This window comes from Drosophila takahashii, chromosome 2L (genome assembly GCF_030179915.1).
Source record: "Drosophila takahashii strain IR98-3 E-12201 chromosome 2L, DtakHiC1v2, whole genome shotgun sequence".
Classification (NCBI taxonomy): Eukaryota; Metazoa; Arthropoda; class Insecta; order Diptera; family Drosophilidae; genus Drosophila; species Drosophila takahashii.
Genome location: NC_091678.1, coordinates 14,693,354 through 14,715,781, shown reverse-complemented (window position 1 = coordinate 14,715,781; position 22,428 = coordinate 14,693,354). Strand labels below are relative to the sequence as shown.

Sequence of the window (22,428 nt, the reverse complement as noted above, 5' to 3'; positions counted from 1 at the left end):
GCTAAAAAGTCTATAAATCTTTGCATTTTGCACTTGAGCGGGTAAACAAAGGAAATAAAAAGACACAATTTGCAATTAGCTGGTTTTGGATACATCACATGAACGTATATATATATCTAAAAAGTTACGATTGGCTGGATTCTACTCGTCTCCAGTCTCTCACGTCTCTGATGACGAATCATTTGGCATGACTAAAAGCGTATAAGGACTTCAAACAGATAGTGTAAAATTATTGCTCATTTGGAGTTTTTTGGGAATTTTTTTAAAATATTGTCCCACAATTTAAAATACCATTCAAAAACCAATGAATTTCTGAAGTTGTATTCTTACCACCAGCGTTTTCCCAGCTCTTTTGTCAAGTTAATTTATTTTAATGTATGCTGTGTGCCAAATTATTTGACTGTCAACTGCATAAATTACTATGATAAAAAACAAACAAAAAAGAAAAGTGGAAAATGGGGAAAATTTCCCATTGAAATGAGTAATGAATCGGTTTGGGGCGGGTGAGAACGAAACCAACTTGCAGAGTGGGTGAAAATATATTATAATTACAATGTAATTAAATGCCAACTTGGCCCCGGCTTTCGCCAGAAGAGAGTTTTTCTTTTACCACAAACTATGAGATGCTTTTGCTTTGCATAATTATGCTGTTGGAGTTGATTTACTAGGAATGTTCTTCAAGATCTTGAGGTTTTGACTACCAAAGGGCTCCCTGATTTATGCTGCATTTTTGCTACCTCAACCTCTCTCAGCCTGGGCAGATTATAAATCTCAGCAGCAGTTCATAAAAACTTCCAGCCAAAGCTTCAGCAAAAACCATTCAGAAACATTCCAAGAAAAGCCAGCAGAACATGAACAAAAACAAAAAAACTGGTAACAAGCCGAGGCAAAAAGTAAGAACATAATGCTACCTGGGTGCAGTTGGACTCGAGTTGAGCCAACTTTGGGATGGAGGAGCTGAACCGGTTTGGTAGCTGACTGCCAGCCGAGTCCAACTTTTCTCACATGCCTTTCGATTATGCCAAGCCGACTGCATTCTTCGAGACGCGGCTTTCGCTAAACGTTTGGCTAAGACCCAGCAGCTCCAACTTGGAGCTCTCCATCCGAAGAGAGACCTCAACTTCAACTTCAACTTGATCGCTGCTGCTGCAACTGCATAAAACTTTAATTTCATGGAATTTCCTTTCTATTTTTATGCAGCAACGCAGATGATTAACAACAGCAGCAGGCAGCCCAGCCAGCCAACAAAGAGAGACGAGAAGTTGGATAAGTCAAGAACACGGGAACAAGTCCAAGAGCAAGTCCAAGTCATGGCTGCCAGCTAGTTGCAACTTCTGGGCCATTAACTTGGCTCTCGGGACTTGGCATCTATCCCCCATTGGATGTCGGGATAGGAGGGAGGCACATCTAAGGCAGGAAATTAAAAATGCAAAAAATTGGATAATTATGCATGTAAACGTTTTGTCATTAAGTTGATACTTAAATGCGGCTGCGATTATCAGGCACATTTTTATAGCAAATTTTGCAATTAACGCGGCTGGGAAGACCACCTTCCTGCTATCTTCCTTTTCTTGAAAGTCTGCAACAAATTAGCATTATGAACTTCAAAGGGTATTGGAGAGTTTCCAACTTTTTATGTTCATTCTTGACATTTTCCTGACCTGCCAATAGCTAACTAGCCGTGAACCTGAACAGCAAACATTTCGCATTAATGCCAAAAAGTTTTCTCGCCTCTCGAGGACCCAACTAAATCGACACGCCAAGTTGGCAATAACTTGGCCTTGGCTTCGTGGCTCCTCGGTAAGTTGGCCCGAACCGCAGAGCCTTTGGAATGTCAAGGGGCATGGCTGAATATGATTATCAGAATTTTTATATAACCGCCAATGGATAAGTTCAATTTCCGGTCTGTCAGTTGGCTTAGCTTTGATGGAGGAATAAACTAACTTATCAGTTTCAGTAAGAAAATAAATTAATAATCATCCTTCTGTTAGGCTTTGATCAAAGTTAATTAATAGCTGCAGTTGATGTTGTGTATAAATAGCAAATCTTTTACGAGTAGTTAAGAAATTAAGAAAATGTAAATCACTGATTTTCGTTCAAATATTGATTTTTACATATTTTCTCGTAAAGTCATTATGTTAGTTTAGCCCTTGTACATGTGAATGTAATTACTTTGGCTTTGATATACTATTATATTTTATCATGTCATCGGGCTACCTAAATAGAATGATTATTTACCTATGCCAAGTTCTTTGATGTCCCCAAATACAGTTGGCACACCTGTTCAGCTGGCTGTTAATAAGGAAATAGGTGAATATTTGCTCGGTGAATGTTACTTCTCCCACACAACACTAGGATGGCTTCTTTTGGCGAAAGTATATGGGTTGTTTGTTTAGTTTCCTATCGATTTTATTCATTCGGTGTTTGCACTGCCTACTTTTGGGCGCTGGCACCCGGAAATTGCTAAAGCAATTGGCCAACAGCTGCCATGATGTCTATTTACCCCGAATCAACAGCAAAACGTTGACAAATGGAACAGAGAAAACTAACGTGGTCACACACTATTGTGGGCCATAAAATTGATTTGCCTCCTAGCCGCCAACAACAATGTCAATCAGAGCAGAGAATGCCGCTGGAAAACGGCAGTTTGGAAAATCGTCAGGCCTGGCTGACTTTCCACCGCCTCACAATTCGGCGATTCGAGTCGGTTCTCGACGACCTTTGCCGCCATAAATCGGTTGGATAATCATCTAAACCTGGCTGTTATCTAAACATAGTTTTGCTGGTGATGTCACGTAGCTTTCCACGGAACTTGTAAGCAAACAAAGTCTCCTCTTTCGGGCTTATCGCAAAGTCACATTTTCAAAAATCCCTTTCCCATATTAAATCTGTCAGATAAAAGAGCTCTTCAGCTAGTCTTTCGTTTGCTTCTGTCTGAGAAAGAAAAATATTACATCTTGTGTACTTTGATTACACGAGTTTTTCTGGAGATCAGCAGTAGGATAAATGCTCGAAGAAAAAACAAGGCTCCGAATCTTGTTTTGTAATCTAATATTTTTTTCTGCCATATTTTTAAACATTTGTATCCAGTTTCAAGGGTCATTATGGATTCAGTATAAGCATTGAATAAATTCAAATGAACTTTCAAGTGGAAGTTGCCTCAGGAATTTGTTTTCAACGCATTACAAATTCTTGTGCATATCAAAGTAGTTCTTTGGAATCCCCAGTGATTTTCCTCGCTCTATGAGATATGAATGCATAATGATAAATGTGCTTGGGATAAATGATTGGTTGTTGAAAGTTTTCCTTTTGTTTTTCCATACTCTGCCTTGGCATTCAATTGCATATTTTAATGGCATTAACGTGCTCCGCGGCCTTAAAAACAGGTTCTCCGAAATTTCGGATAACTTTTGTTAAGTATGCCAATGCGAGTTGAGTCATCGTCATATTTATTTGCATAATGAGTGTAAACAAAGCTCGTAAGAGTAGTTCGCAGAAAAATATCTTACAGATACGAAATCGAGTGAGAATGTATATAATTAGCTACGCATCTGCCGGCTGGCAAGCAAACAAAGAATAACAAGGCTCTGTGATCATCCTGTTGTGGGACACGAACCAAAAGAATTCGTCTACCTGAAAATCGTGGCAAATCGAAGTCACTATGTCGAGAACACAGACGGCGGCACCACTTTACAACTCAGGACTCGAGAGAATCCTTCGAGAATCCTTCGCCACGTGCACAGAACATATGGCAGGATCCTAAATCCTGGGCAAAGGAGAAACGAAAGAGACAGGAAGCCGAACAACAACTGCTGGCAGCGGCTGCATTCGTTTCAAAACGACAGATGCAAACGATTCCCAAGTTTTTCGTATTGTGACCCGCTGAAAATGTTTTCACCGTTTGCATGTCTCGTGTTCGTTCGCCAGGACAGAACACTTCTTATAAGGTATATGATATGGTATATGCATGTGGTATATGGATGGTATATACCTCAACTCAAAATACTCACATGTTTATGGCTCGCAGGCGTGCCTATTGTTTTTATTTTTTTATGTGCCTGCACTTCTACTTCCGTTCGTCGGGTTTTTGAGGTTTCTCTCAAGTGTTTTCTGCTGGAAATACTCGTATTGGAGTTTGTTTTGTTGAAGGATGTGGTGGGACAGTTAGTAGTATACAAGAAATATTTTACTCGGTTGCTCGACTTGAAAAATACATATGCATAAGAAATGAAATATTAAAAACTAACGGTAGAGGAAATACTTACTCTACTAGATTTACCCTGACTTATTTTCTCGCACAAAACAATATAGAATTAAAAAATCCTAAAAAATATACCATAAACGCATTTCGGCGTAAAGTTTTAAAAAGCTTCAAATAATCTTTCTCTTGAATCCTTCAGACTTTTTTAGGTATATATTTTTGAACCCCTAAATATTTTCTATGCATCTAAAGATTTCTTTATAAGATGCGTTACAGACAGTTGCATTTTCCTTTTTGCATCTTCCCAGCATCCCTGTTCACCTATTTTTTTCTCACACTTAGCTTTTCCCACACCCCCTGGCCATCCTTCGTGTATTCCCATATAGAACCAGGTATGGCAGGCACATAATGGTCAGATCAACGCCCAATTGACAGCTAATAATTATGCTCACTTTCATACCCACTCGTATAATGCATTCCCTCAATGACAAAACCCCTGCGCCCTACACCCCTGTGCAATTAGAACCCTGCCTGCATAGGACATGGGTGCATAGGAATTCGCTCCCCCCAATCCGGGTATTTATCCGTTTTAGGGGTGCATTTGGGTCAGCGTGTGAAATTCCTAAGCATCCGTGCATGAAGTAACCCAAGCGAGCGATTAGGATTCTCAAGATCGAAGGATCCTTTATGCGAAATCCCACGGAGTTCAAGAAACTCTATTTCTTGGCAATTATTTTCTACCCTTTCCCGGCTTCTATTCTTATTGTCATTGTTTTGGGCTTACCATAAGAAGAAGTAGCTGTGTTTGAACAGTTAAATTGCGTCATCGGAAAAAAATCGCATGCTTCCCTTAAAATTCCACAAGTCTCGGCCAGATGCTGTGAGATCTTTTGTTGCTGTCTCATTATTTACGTTAAACCTCTTTCGGCTTTTTGGTTTGCGAATTCTTTGCGCACTTCCTTTAAAGTAACCAACTTAAAAGAGGTGAAAAAGCAAAACATAGCGGGAGTTGTCTGTTTTCTCTGAAGATTTATTATCCAGTGAGCTCTTTGGTTTGCCCAAATGTTGGCCCGTCTTAATACCCCTCCACTTTTCTCTTTAGTTGCTTAGCTGGGGGCTGCAGATACTATTTAGAAAAGCTCATTGGAATTAACTTAAGTTGCTCCAGGGGGGTTAACCTGTAATTTATGGGCCTTGATGCGACACATTTTATTGCCAGAAAAGGAATTCAGTGTTTGACGTTCAAACTTGGGAAATATACGGTGGACTAAATTAATAAAAAAATCTGAATAAAAAATTGGACCAAAATCAACGTATTTTAAACAGTATTATAATCTACAATGCTTCCAAAATCCCTTGAAAATCTGCCTGAACAAAAACTAAGCCTCATTTCCGGGCTGTAAATCCTTCAGGTCATGCTTCATTGCACCTTATTATGGTGCCTAATTGAAGTCATTATCGTTGGGCTCCCACTAGCCATAAAAAATGTAAAATACACAAGCACACGCACACAACGTTTAATTGCTTCACTAAATATTCACACAAAAAGTTGGCTGATATATTTCAAATTTATTTTACAAAAAAACAAAAAGTTCCCACGACCACCGACACAAGGAAGAGCATTAAAAATTATAAATTCCTGCAGTAGAGGGCAACCCTCGCAGGACGAGGATGCGGAGAGGGGACCAAGGGGCAGAGGAACACGATGGTGGTTGATAAGACCCCTAGCCCAGCCAAAAAAAAGAAGGACAGCAGACAGACAGAAGCGTATGGCGGGAATAATTATAATGTTATATCAAGTACTAGCAAAAAAAAAAGGAAGCCATAAAACGTGTATCCTTTTCTGACCATCACTCCAGCGTGTGAACTTTTACAAAATGCATTTTGTAATGTTAGTTTTGAAACCTTTAAATGAATACCTAAAAGTGAGGATAACTAATGGGAAAATTGTTGTGAACTTTTCATAAAATGAAGAGTTGAATGTAGTGGGAGATGCTTTTGAAATTCCACTAGAAGTTCGAAAAGTCAGCATCAAAATGGTTTTTCTCGGACATCCCACATTCTGCAATATTCCACAGAAAAACCAGCTCCGAATGAAAAATCCAATTATTATTTTAAGGCAAGCTCTCGTCCCATTTCGATTTAATCTCTCTGCATAACGATTCCCCCATCAACCATATCCCACAACAGACTACCTTCACCAATATCCTGAATGCACAATCCATAACAGTGATGGAAATGCAAGTTTAGCCTACATTTTGGCATAGAAATATGGAACTATCGATGATGGGAAATGGCTGTGGGGATGGGGTATTGCCTTTGCTTTTGTGTTGGATGAAAGGATGGAACTTTCGTAATGGGATTTCCGAGGTGTCACACACACTGAAAGACTAGACTGTTGGAAAAGTCATCGGCATTCTGGCCGGAATGCAACAAGTGTCGATGGCCTTTTGAGGGCATAGTAAAAATTAATTACATTGACTGTGCTCCCACTCTACGTCGATTCTTGATTGTGGTTATGCAATACAAATTGTTATATGCTCGCCTCCCTCCTACAGATATAGATATATGTACACCGATGTATAAAAGTGTCATTGACTGCGCTTGTTTTGTCATCCCAGGGTTAATTGTTTAATGCTAAATTAAAAACGAACTGGAAAAAATCGCCATGTTCTAGCACGGCATTTCATCACTCAGTGGAGCGACAGCCATGTGGCGTATGATTTATAATAGCCTCTGTGCTTCACTGTGGTCCACTGGGCAGCTGTGAAAGAGTTTAATGAATTAATTAGGGTGGATGTAGCACCAGACCCAGAAGAATGGTCAAAGGGTCAACGAAGTGCCAGACGAAATTTAATTTGGCGATGTTAATTCACCATAATTTATCAACTATTTAAACTAAGCCCCTGAGCAAAGTCGGTTACTTTTCAAAGGAGTAATCTTTCATCGATTTGATTTGTTTGAAATTATTATACTTCCCCAACGCGCAGTGATTTCTGTTTGCTTTAGTCATGGAAAATACCCCGATCTAGCAGCTACCCCGTATTAATTACCATATCACAAAGTGAAAATAAATATGTTCGTATCAGGCAAACATTGATAAAGAAGAAATATCTCTCTCGCTCCCCATATTTTATATTATTTTTTCATTTTTATCAAAGCAAACTGCAGTCGAATCTGATTCTCTGGCAAACACGTACACAGATTTTACGGCTGGAACCTGTTTCGTGTCTCGCTTATTGGTTGAATGAACCCTTCCGGATGGAGAGAGGCCCCCACACCCTTCTTCGATTTCCTATAACCAGCTATAGCCGATTGTTGTCATTTTCTGAAATCATGTTTACTTTTAGTGCGTGATTTGGTTTTATTTTGGTGATTTCTGCCCTTCTCTTGTCTACGGCATGCGTAAGCCATGAATCATAGATATAAAACTTATGGTCAACTTGGGTTCTTTTTTTTTACGGGTTTTTAAAGTGGTTGGGAAAATACTTTCAAGAGGAATCTTAAACTAGCTTATTACAAGAATATTTTTCATAGCCAAATAAACGTCCTTCAGACCAGCAGCCAAGTTGTCGCCCTTGTGCTTTTGAATTTATTCATTTTTTTTTTATTGTTATTGCAAGTACTCTGAGAACTTTTAAGCCAAATGCCAAGAGCTTGTGTGCATTATTTCTACCCCCCCACCACCAGATTTTCTAATAAACCTTTGACCCACTTTAAAAAATGCTTCGCATGCTTATCGTGTTCACAATTCGATTAGCTTGGAGGGGAAAATGCAGTCAAACAGCATCCCAGCCAAGTCAACGCCCTTCTTTCTTCGAACGCCTTCTAATGAAGCCAGAAAACCAAAAGCCAAAGCCAAAGCAAAGCTACAAATTGTGGGATCGCCCTTGCCGGATGGTGTGGTCAACCAAGTAACCAAGAACCAAAACTTTTGGCCTTTGGGTGTAACATAAATCAAATGTTCAAACTGGTTTCGTAACCATTTACAGTTAGCAGCTTAAGTGCCCAAGAAGAAAGTCTCTCGTCCCCAAGTTGCAACGGAATTAAGAATGGAACTTTAAATTCCAGTGTTCAACATTTATTGCTCGAAAGGCGAATCACAAATCAGTTGGACAAATAAGCCCAATTAGCCTGGGTAGCTTGACACTGTTTGAGTTGGTCAATTAACATGAACAGCCTAATGGTCGAAGAACGTGAGATAACTGGTTGAAACGTGGAAAAGCTTTTGAGAAAATGCAGTGGTGGGAAGACTGAGGTTGAGGCCTTTTCATATGACAACTCGGGCTTTTAGGTTCTCAGAGACTCAGAGACATGCAAATAGCCAGCGGACAGGGAACAGATTACCCCTATTTAATTCACATAAATATTAGATAATATTTCAAAAAAGTTAGACATCAAGAAAACGTTGGGTAACGTGATTTGAGTGGGCTTATCTTGTGCCCACTTGAGTGTATTTATAAAAAATAAAATATAACGGGTAAAAGCCCAAAAATAACCCCCGCACAATCTACAAAGTCAAATGACCACAAATCGGACATATTATTTTTTCCTTTTTTAATTTTTTTTCTAAAAACTAAAGAAAATATACCAGGTTTTGTTATGATTTTGCGATAATTACGGACGCTTAGTTTATCAACAGTTTACCGCAATACGAGACATGTGATAAAGTCACAAAAATGTCAGCCCGTGTCGCCGCAGCGCTGGGAAAACAAAAGCCTCGGGCGAAGTCAAAGCAAATAAATGCTAAAATAAAAAAGGGAAAAGGAGAATGAAATATTAAATATGTGTGTAAACAATTACGTGAGACACCCGACTGGCCACCACGCCCACAGCCCCCGCCGCCCACGGAGGGGCGATAAGCGATTGGAGGCCGTTGGCATTAATTGCTCCTCTTGACTTCAGTTCTAGTTGGGGCCATGAAGCCGTGGAGGTTGGTATCGGTATCTCGTACCGAAAGCTTTTAGCGGATCACAGCTGGTTGGGGGCAAAAATTATGTACCATCCATTCGAAACACACATTTGATCTCTACTCAATGACAATCGCGAGGGGGCGTTGAATCAAACTCAAAAGCCGATAAACCAAAGTGCTTTAATGTGTCGATAGCGATAAAGAGGGCGTGTGACTCATGCATATTGGAGACGTCAGAACTGATAACGGCCCAAAACTATAAAACTATAACCACAACACTCTCCACACATTTTCCAGATCGCCAATCAATTTAATTTAATCAAAAGCAGTAACTCAAATTCAATGAACAAATAAATTTGCGCATTCGAACGCAGTCCAATAAACGGATCAATAAACCGAAATAAGAAAACCCAAGTGACATCTGGCAACGCTGTCAGTTCGCAGCTTGTAACGGTTATTCACGACAATTTACTCACGCTTAGAAGGAAAAGGAAAAAGGAGTCGTCCAGTGAGTGCGAGCGAGAGGAGAGGGCCAGCGAGCAGGCATGGGAAACTCCTCGTCACACACGCACGAACCACTCGAGCGCGGCTTCCAACGCGGAAAATTCGGTGACGTTAAAAATGGGGTAGGTTTTATTTTGAAAAAACTCCAGTTCAATACGATCCCCAGCTGTAAAGAGGGTTGGCATTGCTAGAACTGCTCGCACTTGTTTCGATCTCTCTCTCTGAATTTAATTAAATGTTGCTTACATAACTCATTTTTTAATAATGTATTGCTTTCCTGTGCCCCACAGAAATCCGCTTCCTTCCGGTTTAGCAAGAAATCGCCGAAGAAAATGGATCGTCTGCGTCGCTCCTTTCGCGACTCCTTCAGGCGTCGCAAGGATCGCGTCCCGGAGTCCTCGAAGCCGCATCAGTGGCAGGCGGATGAGGAGGCCGTGAGATCGGCCACCTGCTCCTTCTCCGTCAAGTATCTGGGATGTGTCGAGGTCTTTGAGTCGCGCGGCATGCAGGTCTGCGAGGAGGCCCTAAAGGTCCTGAGGGTAAGTTCTAAAGTGAAGATAGTAAAGGAGGACATGGAGATGTACAAAAGTGATAGGAAAATAGGAGTTCCAATAGTTTATGCATTATAAGGTTATCATTTGAGGTTAATATTAAATCTGTTGAATCTTTTGGTTGTAATGCAATCGATCGATATTCAAAAATTTCAATTAAATAAAAAAAACAATAAAAATAAATAAAAAAAAAATCCCAAATTAAATTTTATTTTTTTTAATTTTCCAAAGATTAGCTTTTTTTATGTACTTACTTATATATTTTATTTTATTATTATATTTTATTTTATTTTTTTGTAGTATTATATTTTTTTTTAAATTCTTCATCCTTTAAACCAAATCCTATTCAGTGCATTTCTATGTCCTTCTTAATATTACATCAAATTGAAATCAATTACTTATCAATCCACTCCCCTACTTAGCAATCCCGTCGTCGTCCTGTCCGCGGATTACTTCATGTCAGCGGAGACGGCCTGCGAGTCGTGGACGACGAGACCAAGGGCCTGATTGTGGACCAGACCATCGAGAAGGTCAGCTTCTGTGCACCCGATCGCAACCACGAGCGCGGCTTCAGCTACATTTGCCGCGACGGAACCACTCGCCGTTGGATGTGTCACGGCTTCCTGGCCTGCAAGGACTCCGGCGAGCGATTGTCCCATGCGGTGGGCTGTGCCTTTGCCGTCTGCCTGGAGCGGAAGCAGCGACGCGACAAGGAGTGCGGCGTGACGATGACCTTCGACACGAAGAACTCGACTTTCACGCGGACCGGATCGTTCCGCCAGCAGACGCTGACGGAGCGTCTGGCCATGGCCACGGTGGGCACGAATGAGAGGAGCGTGGATGGACCTGGGTCGGCAATGCCTGGTCCTCCGGCGGCCACCGTCAAGCCTTACAATCCCTTCGCCATCGAACGGCCCCATGCCACGCCCAACATGCTGGAGCGGCAGAGCTCCTTCCGCTTGAGCACCATCGGCAGCCAGTCGCCGTTCAAGCGCCAGATGTCGTTGCGTGTCAACGATCTTCCGTCCAACGCCGATCGTCAGCGGGCCTTCCTGGCCGCCGCCGCTGGGAATCCGCTGCAGACGCCTCTGCGCAGTGTTTCGCCCATTGCCGAGGTTTCGCCAGCCAAGTCAGGTGGAGCAGATCCTTCGTCGGCAGCCGCGGTAGCTGCCGATTCCGTGAGCCAACTGTGCCAGGAGCTCAGCCAGGGTCTCTCCCTCTTGACCCAAACGGACGCCCTGTTGGCAGCCGGCGAGGATCTGAATTTCAACAACAATCGCAGCATCAATCAGAACATCATTGCCGCCGAGAAGCAGGTGCAGCATGTAATCTCGTACAGCGCCACGCCCACGGCGCAGGTGACGCCGCGTGTGGCCAGCAGCACCACGCCCACTTATCAGACGCTCCACTCGCAGTCGCCCACGCGATCGGAGCAGAGCATCGAGACCTCAACGGAGCTGCCGAATGCCGAGCAGTGGTTGGGTCATGTGGTGCGCAGTACCTCACCGGCTGCACCACCCAAGCGGCCCACCTATCTGGCCAATGTGGGACGTGCTCAGACACTGGCCGCTGCTGCGGGAGGAGGAGGCGGTGGCCCGGACGATCCGTTCGACGCCGAATGGGTGGCCAATGTGGCGGCGGCCAAGCAATTGTCGCCGGATTTGCCCGCTTCGAGCACCGCACGCTCGCCGCTTGCCAGGCACAGCACCAATCCGTTCATCTCACCGCCCAAGGCGCCGGCGCAGACATTCCAGGTGCAGCTCTAGGCAGCGAATCCTCCGGGGTCAACAGGGGGACAAAGTGTGGTTCGCTTGAAAAAAACGTAACTTAGTTTAAAGTTCAGGGGCAGGATCAGGCCAAACAAAGATGGATGGATGGCTGGATGGGATGGATGTTATCAGAGATACTTAACGCAAACATAACTAATGTTGAGATATGCATATAGAAAACCTAAAATACAGTTACTTACACGCAAAACGCATCAAGTACAGTAAAGAAACCCCCCATTAATGGCGCTTAGCACTAGGCCAAAACAAAAATCTGCTTCGAGTAATAGAAATCATAAGAACGTAAGAGATCTTATACCGAATATCAGTCTTTAAGCGGGGCTTGTGAAATTTGAAATTAAGGAATTAATGTTCTGCGACTTAATAGTACTTCAATCATTTTTCCCATATTAAAAGGCCGCCTTAAGTGACTGGACTGATACAGGTTAAGATCCCTTAGTCACTCAACAATTGACCAAGCTACCAAGTTACCCACGAAAGTCCACCATAAAGCAAAAAAACAAATGGCACCCTCTAATCTTAAAAACAAAATCTGTATTATACTTTGGTAATGCCCTTCCACTACTTGTTGATTGCTCCCACTAAGATTAATGATTAAAGGCAGATTTATGTATGTTGATAGGAAACTCTATGTCTTAGAGCCAATTATTATTTTATCAGTGTCAGTGTGCGGTACACCGTTTTTATATCAAATCTTTTATTATTTAATTTAATTTTTAAATGTGTACAAAATGTATTATACTTAAATTATAAATATAATTTAAAAATAAAAGAAAAGAAATTGAAAAAAAAAATCATGAATAAACTTCAAGTTATTTAATATTACAAATAAAGCAGCTAAATACAATGCAACTAATGAAGACGATATAGAAATATTGATATAAATAAAGTTATTTAGAAACCTATTGCATACATATATTGTAAAAAACATAGCCCTATTCGGCAGAGATGAGAAATACATTCGATTTGTGTGCTTATATGATTTATTTGTTTTATTTTTGCGGAATGTTTTTTAAAACTCAAATATATTTTGAAGGAATGAAAGGCCACCTACGCAATGCACCAAATGTTACTTAATGTTGATAAGCAGATAAATAAATCCCTAGGTAGAATCAACTACAACAGTAAACAAAGTCATTGTTCCTAAGAGAATATTTAGGAGCCAGTATTTACACAACGCATACACGCATACATAATCCCCTCAAACCTATTCCACGGTTTTTGTATATATAAAAAAGTCGTTGAATTATTTACATATTAATTTGCCTTGCAAAATGTCACCTGGCTTCATTTTGACATGTTACTGCTTTTAAAATAAGGATCCATACTTTTCTAAATATTTACACGGGCACTAACGTAACATAAGGACTACTCTAAAATAAATATTAATTGAAATGGATCTGATTGTTTTGTGACAAGTACTGTCTCTAAATTAAAAAAATCGGTATGCAACCATAAAGGCAAAAATATATATTTAATGGAAGCTCATATACACGGAATAAAATGAAATCGAAATATACATATTTATTATCATAGTTAAATAGAAAATGCATATCGTTTCGTTTGACGTTTAGTAAAATTGACATGCACACATACACACATTGAAAGAAAAATCTTTATAATAAGATGGTTAGAAAATAAAACTCCAGCTACAACTATAATTTATACTTACATATAGTACCATATTATGCGGAATCAATTGGCACTTTTCAAACTATTTTGTATATTTTCGTCACTTGTTTATAATCAAGTTGATATTATATGCTATGCAAGATGCAGTTTTATTTTTTTACTATCTTATTAACAGAGTACCCTTTTTGATGTAACGATAGAATGACATATTAATGCCACCTATTATCTGAGATATTATGTTTATTTGTTGGACAAAAATGTCGATCAAAAAGGTCGTTATTGGATATTCAAATATTGTGAAGTTTTGATCATTCATTTGATAGTAGTTAAATAAACGGTATGAAAATAAACATAAATATTCAATGCGAAATAGTGTTGAGTCTCACAGTTTTATTAAGGGTAAACTTTGTTAAAACTATTTAAATTTCCCCCATTCATCTAGAGATGGACCAACGGAAGATGAAAGCCTCGTCGATAGAGGACGCTATTCTCGACACGTCGAATGTAAACTGTCAACAATTAATATCTACGCAGTGTAAAATTTGCTGTGCGCGGTACTCAGACAAACCATAGAAATAGTAAGGAAATACCGAAAAATTACCAGATTTAGCGGGTAGAAAAACAAAGTTGATATTTGGCTGTGCAGAACCAATACCAAATTAAAAATGGAAGGAAACACCCGAAAACCACTGAAAAACACCTGCATGAGTTGGGGGAATGCATATCGCCATTCCAACCGCAAATTTAATGCTTGCGATCTAAGTGTAATATAATTTTGTAATATCTTAAAATTGGCGCCAATTGATTTGTGTGCTGTTTGTCAACCCAGCTGATTTTCAATAAGACCATGCTGCATGCATTTGTTTCTCCACCTCTATAGAGTGTACGTAGGATGCTCCAAATCCCAAAATCCATAAGTCTGGTAATCTATTGTATTTTGACGAGGATCGGATCTTTGCTAACCTGCAGGGTTGCATCTTGGCTATCTATGTTAATTTGCTGAGGGGGTATGTTCTCACTAGTAATGCCAGCTTTAGCAGAAAATATACTGACTCTCACAGATTTCTGTACTTGGCGTTTCGGGATTTTTCTGGGAAGGAAAGTACGGTAGACCGGACCATTTGGGTATTTGCTCATTCTTCATTGCACTGGTTCTGTCTTAGCTTATCAGCTTATTTTGTAAATATTATTAAGGGACTTATTCCTTTTTTAAAATTTTGTTTAATTTTGTTTGCTTGTCAATCATGATTGACGCTCCTTTTCTGGTAAACCAATCAAGAGTGTACCTCTTGTAATGCTCTTTCAGCAAAGATTCCGGTAACCTTTTAAGGATATCTTTTCTATGTGTTGCACATGGGTCTAATGGGCCAAACCAGTTTGAGTGCCTGTCATTGATTTCAAAATAACTAGTTGGTTGGGGAACTACGCCCTTCTTTTTCGAAAATCACTACTTGCAGCATTGTTACTTCAAACAGTGCTTTCGAGGGATTCATAAGCTTGTCGCCTTAATTTTTATTCATTTCCAAGAATTTCGTTGAGTCGGATGCTGATGCCAATTCGGCAGAATACCTGCCAGTCCGTAGCGATTTTCTTTTCGATCTTCGAAGTTCTCTAATCGGTCGCCTACGACACAGAAGAATAACCTGCTATGGCATGACTAACTTCAAAACAGTTGGCATCTTATAACCCACTCTGCTTCTCTGGGTAGGGAAATAATTTTCAATGCGGTTTTTGTTACACCGATTGTATAATTTCACTTTCCTGGGCTTCCTGTATTTTTGTGTGGCAGAATTTCACAAATAAACTTTAGGCTGCTTAAACGAAAACTAACTGGAATGCATTATTTTTTGGGAAATGGTATAAAATGGAAGATTTTCCGGAAACATCCAAAGTTTTGGGCAATTTGGGCAGGGGTAAGACCTATACTCAATTATACAATTGTGAGCTGAGCAATTTTTCCTATTTACAAGTCGCGTCCAGAACGCGCTGCGTTGGAACGGCTTGGTCTCCCAAAGCCGCCCCCGTGCATCTACGTGCTGGACGCGCCTATTTGTTACTGCCACTCGTGTGAATTGGGCGGATCGCGGACTACTGCTCCTTTCCTGGGCGCCGTCCCGGTTGCTGCTGTGGCTGCGGCGGTTCCTCAGCTGGGCGCCGTCCCGTCCGACCATATCAGGTCGTGGACGTCGCCCTTCCCAGCCGTTGGGCCTGTGGCTGCGGCTGGGCCTGTGGCTTCTCTCACGAGCGCTCTGCAAAAAAATAGAATAAATAAATAATACATTTATTAGTGATAATTCTGTTTGTCAGTTTGTCCAAAACTTTCGTGTAGATATTAAATATTTGCAAGTAAATTTCAGGTCGCGTACTTATTTTGTCGCATTTAAAATCATTTTAGCAAAACTTAAAAAAAACACTTACCGAATAATTATTAATATACACAGCCCCGTAATAGTTGTGTTGCGACATTGCTGCTGCCGAAATTGAAATGAACGAGGAACTTGCAACAGACACGGATTTTTGAAAAATTCGCACCAATACAAATGCAAGCGCGAAAAACCATCAGAAGCTCGAACCAACACAAATGCAATAGAAAGAGAATGAATCCGAAATGGAAATGGAAAATAATGTCCGAGTGCATGATTTTAAGCCATGAAAACTCGATATAAGAATCAGAGATATTAATAACATACAAATAATAAAGTCCTGCGTCAAAAAATCATAAAAATCATTAAAAAATAAGCATTTTTTCATATTTTTTCGAATTTTTCTTCGCCGTGCTCTTTCCTGAGAGACAGGCACACGCTCGGATTCTGCGGCAGCCAATATGGCGACAAACACACACATGTGAGATTCCTTCGCGGATTCTGCTTTGGCTTTTTGGATTTGGCGACGCACACTGGGCCAGAAAGTTACTTTTTCAGCCAAAATGCATGCAGTTTTTTGAGTTTTTTTCCTAAATTTACGTCCATTTCGGCTTTCTTTTATTTCATTTCGACTTGCAGATCATTCCTATTAATTTAGAGTCGCAAAATGTTAAGTTTCCTATTATTTTGACATTATTTTTTCTGTCCTTCCTATGGCAGCTATATGATATTTTTTAAAAATTTAATCCGAAATTCAGAAATATATAAAAAAGGTAACATTTAAAAAAACACCGAAACTAGAATTTTCCCCCATTATTTTTCCGATTATTCCGATTTCCGATTATAGTTGTCCGATACGGCTGGTTCCGGCATATCTACTATCTGCAATAGAAAGGGAAAGATTCATTGCGATAGCTTCAAAACTGAGAGACTAGTTCGCATAGAAACGGACCAGACGGCCAAAAATCGGATCTCCTGGCAATGCGGTATTGGACCGTAAATAAATAATAAAATTACTTGGTAATGATAAAAATTCAATTGTTATATTTTTCTACTATTTTTCATTATTTTCGGTCCCTGAAATTTTCAAAGCCAGCCTTTTAAACAATTTAAATGCATTTTTTTAAAAAAACCGCGATAGAAAATTTCAAATAATTAAAATTCATCCTTTTTGGACAACAAAAAATTTAAGAAAATATTTCCTAATTCCCTAGTACACATTTAAAAAAGTGTAAAGTTGTACGTTGTTCCTCTAAGCCGTTCCCGAAATATACTAATTAGAAGTTTGAGAACCTTTTTTAAGTTCTTACTTCAAAAATTCATAGCGCCCCTAAGGGGCGGCTTTTTTTTAACCAATACACAATCCGCAGCTGAGAAAACATTTTAGGCATTTTTTTCAAAATTTATTTTAAAAACGACTGCCGACTGTTTTATTTTTTTCTTCGTTCGGCGCCAGGCTCTCCAGAGCTCTCGGGTGGGAAAACCAGCCTGTATTATAGAAATTTATTTATTAAATGTTCGCAAGAATATGAAAATTACTTACTTTGGCATTTCGTCCATGGGCCTCTCTAGGTAGGCGAAAGCGGCCACAATTATGGTAGCGAAATGAATAACATTTGCCCTGTCCGCCTCCCACAACAGAAATGCCTCATCGAAGGCGGGCACCAGCAGCTCGGTTCAGACCTTCCCTACGCTCTCGAACAACCGAGCGTTGACTTTTCGCAACCGGACCTTGGATGGATCCGTCGCAGCGAAGGCCCTATCCAGGAAGGACTCTATCCTTTCTAACTGGACGGAATACTCCGCCGCTTGGCCATCCAAGGCCGGTGCGCTCCTGAGCTGGGTCATTACCGCCTTGTACGACGCCTTCCGGAACGCTGCGTCCTCGTACACCCATCTGAGGCGCACGTCCCTCAGGCTCTTCATTGCGAATCGGCCACATAGATGCTCGTGGTCGTACAAGACGGGAATTCCCAGGCCCAGGAGGTAATCCTTCGCAAGGTTGTTGGCGGGGCAATTGTCGGCGACGGCGCCGAGGAACATCTTCTTCAGTTTTGGCACGTCAAAGATGTAATGCGCCACCTCACGCACTCCCTCCTTAATTTCGTCGCCGCCCAATACACCAAGGCCGGTGCACATCTGGCAATGGAAAAAAAATGCACTGAAAAAGACCGTATGGGCAACGATCGTATTGTACTTACCGGTCTCACGTAGATCACCCTGTAGTTTGAGCCGCTCAAGGTGGTGAAGGCAACCACCAGCACCCTCCAGTCGGTGAAAACCCTGTGCTGGAGCAGTGGCAGGTGGTACTCATCGAAGGTGATAAAGAAGGGCTCGTTAATTTCGCTCAGCGCGCTCCCCTTCTTCATGGCCTCCTCCTTGCCACTCACGTAACTTAGAGTTCGGGTCACCGAGTGCATCCCCATTTTTTCTTTAAAATAGGAAATCTCTGATAGATCCATTTCGTGTTGTTTGTTTAGATTTTAATTTGTGTTGGCAGTGTCGCTTGCTTGCACTGCCCTTCGCTCCCCTCTCCCGCAACTCACCGCTCCGCTCTGGAGTTTTTAAGCCATAACCATAATAACTGTAATGTACAGTGGCGGACAAAATTCTACGGACGACCCCCTTTTTGGGAGTTCTTCCACTCCTATTGCTTTTAAGGGAAAAGTAATAATGCAGTTTTGTTCTTAATGTTATTAATATACAAAAACCAAAATTTTATTATTATGGTAGGGAAGAATAAAAACGGGAATACATATCGCCTTTCCAACCGCAAATTTAATGCTTGCGATCTAATTGTAATATAATTTTGTAATATTTTAAAATTGGCGCCAATTGATTTGTGTGCTGTTTGTCAACCCAGCTGATTTTCAATAAGACCATGCTGCATGCATTTGTTTCTCCACCTCTGTAGAGTGTACGTAGGATGCTCCAAATCCCAAAATCCATAAGTCTGGTAATCTATTGTATTTTGACGAGGATCGGATCTTTGCTAACCTGCAGGGTTGCATCTTGGCTATCTATGTTAATTTGCTGAGGGGGTATGTTCTCACTAGTAATGCCAGCTTTAGCAGAAAATATACTGACTCTCACAGATTTCTGTACTTGGCGTTTCGGGATTTTTCTGGGAAGGAAAGTACGGTAGACCGGACCATTTGGGTATTTGCTCATTCTTCATTGCACTGGTTCTGTCTTAGCTTATCAGCTTATTTTGTAAATATTATTAAGGGACTTATTCCTTTTTTAAAATTTTGTTTAATTTTGTTTGCTTGTCAATCATGATTGACGCTCCTTTTCTGGTAAGGGGCTGTCCATATATTACGTAATCACGTTTTTGGTGATTTTTGACCCCCTCCCCCCCCTGGTGATCAAACGTAATAATTCAATAAACACCCCCCCCCCCCCAATGATTACGTAATCCCAATAATAAATTTTTTTTTGTTTTAATCTGTGGATTCAAACGGAGATGCAACCCAATCTTTAATATTGTTTATAAATGAAGTTTGGTATGACACATTCGGTTCGTCTACGCTGAAATTATCTTCGTCAAGCCATTCCAGGTCTTCGCGTCCTTCGTGTGATTGAACATTCTCTTTTTCGCCGTCCAGCCACTAAACATTTTTTTTCCGCTTTCCTATCTAAGTTTATAGATATAATTAAAGGAAAAAAGTTTTTAAATAAATTCTTTAAATCTAAAAATGTATATAAAATGATTACGTAATCATTGTGCAAGACCCCCCCCTCCCCATGTAATCAAACATAATCATTTCAATGCCCCCTCCCCCCCCCCTAGGTGATTACGTAATATATGGACAGCCCCTAAACCAATCAAGAATGTACCTCTTGTAATGCTCTTTCAGCAAAGATTCCGGTAACCTTTTAAGGATATCTTTTCTATGTGTTGCACATGGGTCTAATGGGCCAAACCAGTTTGAGTGCCTGTCATTGATTTCAAAATAACTAGTTGGTTGGGGAACTACGCCCTTCTTTTTCGAAAATCACTACTTGTAGCATTGTTACTTCAAACAGTGCTTTCGAGGGATTCATAAGCTTGTCGCCTTAATTTTTATTCATTTCCAAGAATTTCGTTGAGTCGGATGCTGATGCCAATTCGGCAGAATACCTGCCAGTCCGTAGCGATTTTCTTTTCGATCTTCGAAGTTCTCTAATCGGTCGCCTACGACACAGAAGAATAAACTGCTCTGGCATGACTAACTGCAAAACAGTTGGCATCTTATAACCCACTCTGCTTCTCTTGGCAGGGAAATAATTTTCAATGCGGTTTTTGTTACACCGATTGTGAAACTTCACTTTCCTGGGCTTCACAAATAAACTTTAGGCTTAAACGAAAACTAACTGAAAACCCAGGGCCCTGGCTTCCCACTTGGGGGGTGTGCGGACTTGGCTCCCTAACTGTTCTGGCCCTCCGCCAGTGGTACCGCAACCTCCGATGGTATGTATCGGGGATATACGGCACCCCGTTTTCCCCATAGCATCTGTGGCCATTGAGGCTATGTAAGCCCACAAAGGGGCAATTTGGGCAGGGGTGAGCCCTATACTCAAGTAAGCAATTGTGGCTTAAGCAGTTTTTCCTATTCACCAGACGCGTCCAGCACGCGCTGCACTGGAACGGCTTGGTCTCCCAAAGCCGCCCCCGTGCATCTACGTGCTGGACGCGCCTATTTGTTACTGCCACTCGTGTGAATTGGGCGGATCGCGGACTACTGCTCCTTTCCTGGGCGCCGTCCCGTCCGACCATATCAGGTCGTGGACGACGCCCTTCCCAGCCGTTGGGCCTGTGGCCGCGGCTGCGGCTCCGGCTCCTCTCACGAGCGCTCTGCAAAAAATAGAATAAATAAATAATACATTTATTAGTGATAATTCTGTTTGTCAGTTTGTCCAAAACATGGTTTTAAAGCAGGGTTCGGACAATAACACACAGTGTAAATAACTGGTGTTATAACATGTTATTAACACGACGTGTTTTTTACACAATGTGACTTTAACACAGGAGGTGTTTTTCACACAGCTAAAATGTCAAAAACGTATCTATGTTTAATTTTAGGTCGCGTACTTATTTAGTCGCATTTAAAATCATTTTAGCAATAATTAAAAAAAAACACTTACCGAATAATTAAAGTTATTTACAGTAGTATTACCGTAGTAATAATTTTGCGACATCGTGTTGCCTGTCTAAATTGAAATGAACGAGGAACTTGCAACAGACACGGATTTTTGAAAAATTCGCACCAACACAAATGCAAGCGCGAAAAACCATCAGAAGCTCGAACCAACACAAATGCAATAGAAAGAGAATGATAGATCTCCATCCAAAATGGAAATGGAAAATAATGTCCGAGTCCAATATTTTAAGCATTGAAAACTCGATATAAGAATCAGAGATATTAATAACATACAAATAATAAAGTCATGCGTCAAAAAATCATAAAAATCATTAAAAAATAAGCATTTTTTCCTATTTGTTCGAATTTTTCTTCGCCGTGCTCTTTTCCTGAGAGACAGATTTCCAATTTGGCGACACACACACACATGTGAGATTCCTTCGCGGATTCTGCTTTGGCTATTTGGATTTGACGACGCACACTGGGCCAGAAAGTTACCTTTTCAGCCAAAATGCATGCAGTTTTTTTAATTTTTTTTCCTAAATTTACGTCCATTTCGGCTTTCTTTTATTTCATTTCGACTTGCAGATCATTCCTATTAATTTAGAGTCGCAAAATGTTAAGTTTCCTATTATTTTGACATTATTTTTTCTGTCCTTCCTATGGCAGCTATATGATATTTTTTAAAAATTTAATCCGAAATTCAGAAATATATAAAAAAGGTAACATTTAAAAAAACACCGAAACTAGAATTTTCCCCCATTATTTTTCCGATTTCCGATTATAGTTGTCCGATACGGCTGGTTCCGGCATATCTACTATCTGCAATAGAAAGGGAAAGATTCATTGCGATAGCTTCAAAACTGAGAGACTAGTTCGCATAGAAACGGACCAGATGGCCATAAATCGGATCTCCTGGCAATGCGGTATTGGACCGTAAATAAATAATAAAATTACTTGGTAATGATAAAAATTCAATTGTTATATTTTTCTACTATTTTTCATTATTTTCGGTCCCTGAAATTTTCAAAGCCAGCCTTTTAAACAATTTAAATGCATTTTTTAAAAAAAAAACCGCGATAGAAAATTTCAAATAAATAAAATTCATCCTTTTTGGACAACAAAAAATTTAAGAAAATATTTCCTAATTCCCTAGTACACATTTAAAAAAGTGTAAAGTTGTACGTTGTTCCTCTAAGCCGTTCCCGAAATATACTAATTAGAAGTTTGAGAACCTTTTTTAAGTTCTTACTTCAAAAATTCATAGCGCCCCTAAGGGGCAGCTTTTTTTTTAACCAATACACAATCCGCAGCTGAGAAAACATTTTAGGCATTTTTTTCAAAATTTATTTTAA

General features: G+C 40.4%; 2 protein-coding genes and 1 long non-coding RNA gene across 4 annotated transcripts in view; 2 read left to right on the top strand and 1 right to left on the bottom strand.

Annotated features, from left to right (window-relative positions):
• numb (NUMB endocytic adaptor protein) overlaps positions 1-12,932 on the top strand; it is a 30,590-nt gene extending 17,658 nt beyond the window's left edge. Inside the window, exons 2-4 of one of the 2 annotated variants that reach the window (XM_017150805.3) lie at positions 9,411-9,739; positions 9,908-10,156; positions 10,591-12,932. In XM_017150805.3, the coding sequence (XP_017006294.2) occupies positions 9,659-9,739; positions 9,908-10,156; positions 10,591-11,934 (1,674 nt within the window). In that variant the 5' untranslated portion in view covers positions 9,411-9,658 and the 3' untranslated portion in view covers positions 11,935-12,932. The remainder of the gene's footprint in view (positions 1-9,410; positions 9,740-9,907; positions 10,157-10,590) is intronic. The other variant, XM_017150806.3, reaches the window with a different exon arrangement.
• LOC138912019 (uncharacterized) lies at positions 447-3,909 on the top strand. The gene is made up of 3 exons (XR_011417652.1): positions 447-893; positions 1,201-1,611; positions 1,672-3,909. It is a non-coding gene; the product is annotated as an uncharacterized lncRNA (long non-coding RNA).
• A 4,555-nt stretch (positions 12,933-17,487) lies between the features above and the next one.
• Positions 17,488-18,376, bottom strand: LOC108062490 (uncharacterized). The gene is made up of 2 exons (XM_044394973.2): positions 18,152-18,376; positions 17,488-18,089 (listed from the first exon to the last, which is right to left on the bottom strand). Exons 1-2 carry the CDS (start codon positions 18,374-18,376, stop codon positions 17,628-17,630), a joined length of 687 nt encoding a protein of 228 aa, XP_044250908.2. The 3' UTR covers positions 17,488-17,627.
• Positions 18,377-22,428: the final 4,052 nt, after the last annotated feature.